At 40.7% G+C, this 5,741-nt stretch overlaps 1 protein-coding gene across 1 annotated transcript; it reads left to right on the top strand.

Annotated features, from left to right (window-relative positions):
• The first annotated feature begins 649 nt into the window (after positions 1-649).
• Positions 650-2,782, top strand: LOC135711534 (pescadillo homolog). The gene is made up of 2 exons (XM_065234403.1): positions 650-826; positions 907-2,782. Exons 1-2 carry the CDS (start codon positions 806-808, stop codon positions 2,713-2,715), a joined length of 1,830 nt encoding a protein of 609 aa, XP_065090475.1. The 5' UTR covers positions 650-805; the 3' UTR covers positions 2,716-2,782.
• The last annotated feature ends 2,959 nt before the right edge of the window (positions 2,783-5,741 follow it).

Below are 5,741 nucleotides of genomic sequence, written 5' to 3'. Positions count from 1 at the left end.
ACTACCAAATTCGAGAAACTTTGAATTTGAAATGTAAAACATTTTAAAGATACAATTTTTGTTTTTTGTGTGTACGAATAAAACTAAATTGCACTTTTTCACAATTGAAAACAAACTCGCGCAGTCACGGTGTTGTCTGTTCGCCACCATTTACTAACTGATTGAGCTGGATGAATAGCCGAAAGATGATGACAAACCTGAAATAGAATGATTTTCATAAAGGGGCTATGATGAAATATACAAGGAAATATATTCATTTTGGTTCACGATGAAAAACAAACTTTTATGTGCCTATTAAAATGTGACTGATTATCGGACGACATGAAAAAAAAATATGAAAAGTAAACAAAAATCACTTATTGTTGATCACAAAATCATTCGACGTGTTTTTCATGCAATCTCAGGAATCATTAGTTTTGCTTGACGCTGAATGAGAATCCATTCAACGGTCGGTGGAGGTTTTGGTTCAGTGATAGTGACAAAGCTGTATCACCATGTATTTATATACTCACCATGAGTGTAACCTCATGCACGGCTAACATCCCATATTTCAATCGGAATGGAAAACGTCAAACCAAAGCTGGGGTTACAAGCAAATCTGTCATAACAAACGTGGCTCGCACATTTCCAAAACATCTCTTTTCGTGCACCGAATCGCGAGCATGCACGGTGTTTGTGAGTGCAACTGAAGTTGAAAAATCGAATTTGCTGGCCGAAAAACAATTTCATTTCGACTGTAGCAAAAGGATATCAACCAGTGGTATTGGATAGTTGTGTTTTACGTTGAAAATTTTGGCCGTCCATCATGGTCAAGCGAAATCACAAGGTAGGAAAGTTCCTGCGCTGCAGCTGGCATTTGTTAGGTTATGTTTACTTACCAGCGGTTTTTATTTTTTACGTTTCTAGTACCAATCCGGCGAGGGCGCCCAGTACATGACCCGGAAGACAGCGATGCGGAAGCTTCAGCTTTCGATGCAGGACTTCCGCAGGCTGTGCATTCTAAAGGGGATCTATCCACGAGAACCGAAGCACCGAGTGATTGCCCAGCGTGGTAGTACGGATATCAAGATCCTGTACCACAAGAAGGACATAACGTTCCTGCTGCACGAACCGATCGTTTGGACGTTGCGAGATCGAAAGATTTTCAACAGGAGAATCGCTCATGCTCGTGCCAAGGGAAATAATCTGCTGAAGAATGTCCGGATGGCAAACTATCCGGAAATCAAGCTGGATCACATCATCAAGGAACGGTTTCCGACGTTTGTCGATGCGATAAAGGAACTGGACGATTGTATGACGTTGTTGTTCTTGTTCAGTACCTTTCCGGCAATGAAGGTCATCACGAGAGATGTTACTTCGTTGGCGAGAAGGTTGACGATCGAATTCATGCACTACGTGATAGCGTCCAAGTCCCTGAGGAAGGTGTTCGTTTCGATCAAGGGATATTACTTCCAAGCGGATATTAAAGGGGAATTGATTACCTGGATTGTGCCCCATTACTACCCGTTCCAACCGCAGAGGAAGGAGTACGTGGATTTCAAGATTATGAAATCGTTTGCCGATTTCTTCACAGTAATGGCCGGTTTTGTCAACTACCGATTGTACAATTCGATCAATATGGTGTATCCGCCTCAGTTTTCCGTTTCCATCGATTCCAACGAGAGTAGAACCAACGAGGATACGTTCGTTTCGGAGCGTATTGCTGCGTTGAATATGGATTTGTTGAGATCGGATCACCAAGGAGCGGAGGCAGAAGATGAGGAAATCGATTTGAAACTGTTGGACAACGACAAGGACTCGGAACAGGTCCGCAAGATGCATGAGGAAGCAATGAGCTTGAACAAGTTGAAGAATCTGTTCAAGGGGTTAAAGTTCTTTATCAATCGGGAAGTTCCGAGGGAACCTCTAGTGTTCATCATTCGCTGCTTCGGAGGAAAGGTGTCCTGGGACAAGCATCTCTTTGTCGGTGCAACCTTCGACGAGACGGATGAGTCCATCACACATCAGATTGTGGATCGTCCAAGTTTGAATAATCAGTACATTTCCCGGGATTACGTCCAGCCCCAGTGGATCTTCGACACCGTCAATCAGAGAAAGCTCCTTCCGACGAATAAGTACTTCATCGGTGCTGTCTTGCCTCCACATTTGTCACCATTCAACCGGGACGATGCGGTCTACGTTCCTCCTGAGGAAGCCGCTATGCAGACCGGAAATGAATTCGAGAAGCAGAACCGCGCTGAAGGAATCTCCGACGACGAAGACGAAGATTTCGGCATGGAGGAAGCTCGCCAACAGGTCCAGTTGGATTATGCCTTGGTGAAGGCGTTCAAGGAGGAGAAGGCGGAAGCATTGAGCAGCGGAAAACCGGAAGATCAAGCCGATGAAGAAGAAGAAGATTATGATGATGGCGACGACGAAGACAAACAACAAAAATCCCAGGTTAAGGAGAAGAAGAAGAAGATGGCAGTCGTCAGCGGTCAGATTTACAAGGAAAATCCCAAGGAGCAAAAACAACTGACCAAGCAAGAGGAAGGCCTGCGAGCGAAAATGGTAAAATCCAGACACAAGAAGTTGTACCGAAACCTGCTGGACAAACAGAAGAAGGCCACCAAGGAAGCGAACCTGCTGAGGGAGAAACGACAACACATCGACAAACAGAAACGGCAGGAGCAGACGCAGAAGAGAAAAGCGCAGCGAAAGGAGATTTTGGCTTAGGTGGCATAACCGTTTGTTAGATGATAAGATTCAGAGTATGTATTCAGTTCTTGTGAATAAATTAATATTACATAAAAAAACACAAGCGAATGCTTGTACGATGCCTATTCTGGAAAGAACGACCCTATTCTATTAGTCAAAATAGGACACGGAAAAATGAAGACGTCAACCTGTTTACGAGCATACCCTTAAACACCCATGCAATGGGTATCCAATTTGAATTCAGCTCGCCATCCAGCGATTGATGCAATTATTCAAATTTGTTATTATAATGTCATACCTACCTCATACCTATTTATATACCGAGAAAATGGAGAATTCGTTTGTATATGATGAGCGAATGAGGAGTGAGTAAGCGCTCGGCGGCGGCGCTCTCAAGTAGTTAATCAGGCCTATTCTGCGAGTCACCCTAGGGAGGTGACAAAATTAACCATTCCATTTGCACGGAGAGTCACTTCACACGGGAATGAAAGAGAGTCACACTACTCGCAGAATAGGCCTTAATATATGCGATGCGACACGCGCTTTAAATCGTTGTTTCCTTCCGTTTGCCCTACAGTGTGGAAAACGAAAAACTGGTTCTACTGTTAGGTACTTACAACAGCTATGATTGGTAATGAACAGGGAAATAACTGGGAATTAACCGCGAATCGAAAACCACCGAGAATTTGATTGGAGCATTTTAATTTATTTTTTATGCCCATTATATCCTTTATAAAGCAGAGGAAACCAAGCACGGATTCAACTCTTACTACAATTAAAGTTAAAAATTTTGTCTGTATAAAAAGAGAGAAGGATTAGTAATTTCCATTGCCCCGTAACGTGGGTAGATCACCTTTTCGTGGTACGTTACGGGATGTAAGATCTACCACCGATTCCTAGTCTTGACTAATTCAAACTAGGGGAACAGGATTTTTCAGTAATCAAAGGAACACATCTTAGTCCTTGTTACTTTTTATGCCTTGTTAATAATGACAAGACTCGGCTTTGCCTACCGAGGATGACCTTGAAACAAGGCAAAAATTTTACAATTTTACAAATTTTAGTACAACAGTGAACTTTGTATGTCTGTACAAGGTATTAGCAACAGTGATGAAGTAATACCAACAATCAATACGAAACTAACGATTTTAAATTGGCTCACCACTTTAGTAGCCTATTGGTCCCAAGCAAACGATTAACGTACCCTATTCTAGTTGAAATTCTATTACTGCACTATGTTTGTTTTGATTCGCTATGAAAGTTTGACAGATAACATCAGGGGTGTGTGGATTAATGCAGAACATGCAGGGGTGAGTGAAATAGCTTGGGACTGCTTGGGACCGTTGTTCTGGTACTGAGTGAGCCAAAAATAATAATGATTTTCTTCGGGACCCAGTGGTCTTAGAGTTACCTCTATGGTAATACCATAGAGGTAACTCTAAGACCACTGGGTCCCGAAGAAAATCATTATTATTTTTGGTAATACCATAGAGGTAACTCTAAGACCACTGGGTCCCGAAGAAAATCATTATTATTTTTGGCTCACTCAGTACCAGAACAACGGTCCCAAGCAGTCCCAAGCTATTTCACTCACCCCTGCATGTTCTGCATGAATCCACACACCCCTGATGTTATCTGTCAAACTTTCATAGCGAATCAAAACAAAAATAGTGTAGTAATAGAATTTCAACTAGAATAGGGTACGTTAATCGTTTGCTTGGGACCAATAGGCTACTAAAGTGGTGAGCCAATTTAAAATCGTTAGTTTCGTATTGATTGTTGATAATAGCAAACCAGGACAGACTAGAGTCGGTGTATAATTTGTCACGCCTAGAGAAAAACAGTTGCACTCGCATCACGGTTTTCGAAAGATTCCCTTTCTTTTAACTTGGCAACAGAGGACTTCTGCATTAACTTCAAATGACTAATCCTGAAGAATATGGGCGTCTTAGTGGAATACATGTATAATGAGAGAGAGAAGGATTAGTAATTTCCATTTAATTCCACTACCTTATTTGCTTATCCTTGACAGATACGCGTATTTCGTCTACAATGTGCAGACTTCTTCAGTGTCTTGTACTAATACTCGACTGAAGAAAAACATCGCATTTACCGAATATATATTAACCCTGGTACATTTTCACTTAGAAACTAGGTAAACTTAAATTTAATTTCCTGTTGGAACAGGTACTCCGCTGTTTACTCGTTGATGTGTCCTACCCAACCAACCATTTCGTTAATTTTCTTTAATTTTCTATACATCGATCTTCAAAGCCATTCATAAGAAAAATCGATAGCGATCGTCACCATTTCATGAATAATTGTAAAGATGCTTAAAGTCTAATCGTGAATCGTTTATAAAGATCTTTCTCAAAATATTGCTACCAATCGTTACTAATGTTAAAATATCGATTGTGTTGCCAGATCAAAATATCGATTTCTGTTGTAAAATCAAAATATCGGATACACAACTGCTGATTTTATTTGTAATTTTTTTTATCTGCATAATTTCTAGTTCTGATCCCATGCCATCTGGGGTGTACTGATTTCGTTGTTGGTTGCTAATCCTCGGGTCCATGGCTGCTGTTGATGAGCTTATCAACGACAGGCAAACACACTCTAGTATGTGGTGTATTGAAATTTCTGTATATTTTTCATACATGAATTCAATATTTATATAAATTTATTTGTCATATCCATCAACCAGTCAGCCATGTAGGTGTAATAGAAAGGTAAAGGTACACAGAAAAAAAAGTTGTTGAATATTACATCCAAACTGCTGCAACCAGGTCAATCCATCGGTTGTGTAATATAACGTTGTACGATGTACATCGATTTTGCGAACAAAATTACATCCATTGATGTAATATTGTATCTGCTTTTTGCTATTACAACATTGTTTCATACATCAGCTTGAATTACATTGATCGATATTACATTTTTTTTGCTGTGTATCAATTGTCCTCATTGGGTTCCAAATGCCGAGAATCCCACCACGGGTTATTAAATATATAAGCCTAGTATACAGATCGACGCGAAACGAA

This window comes from Ochlerotatus camptorhynchus, unplaced genomic scaffold, assembly GCF_037179485.1.
Source record: "Ochlerotatus camptorhynchus isolate MF236.1 unplaced genomic scaffold, CSIRO-AGI_Acam_v1.1 ptg000434l, whole genome shotgun sequence".
In the NCBI taxonomy this organism is placed as follows: Eukaryota; Metazoa; Arthropoda; class Insecta; order Diptera; family Culicidae; genus Ochlerotatus; species Ochlerotatus camptorhynchus.
This window is presented reverse-complemented; position numbering and strand designations above follow the sequence as displayed.

Excerpts from the sequence above, each read along its gene's own strand:
- LOC135711534 (XM_065234403.1), top strand. The coding sequence starts at position 806 with ATGGTCAAGCGAAATCACAAG. Across the intron at positions 827-906 it reads TGGTCAAGCGAAATCACAAG|TACCAATCCGGCGAGGGCGC; the intron begins GTAGGAAAGTTC and ends TTACGTTTCTAG.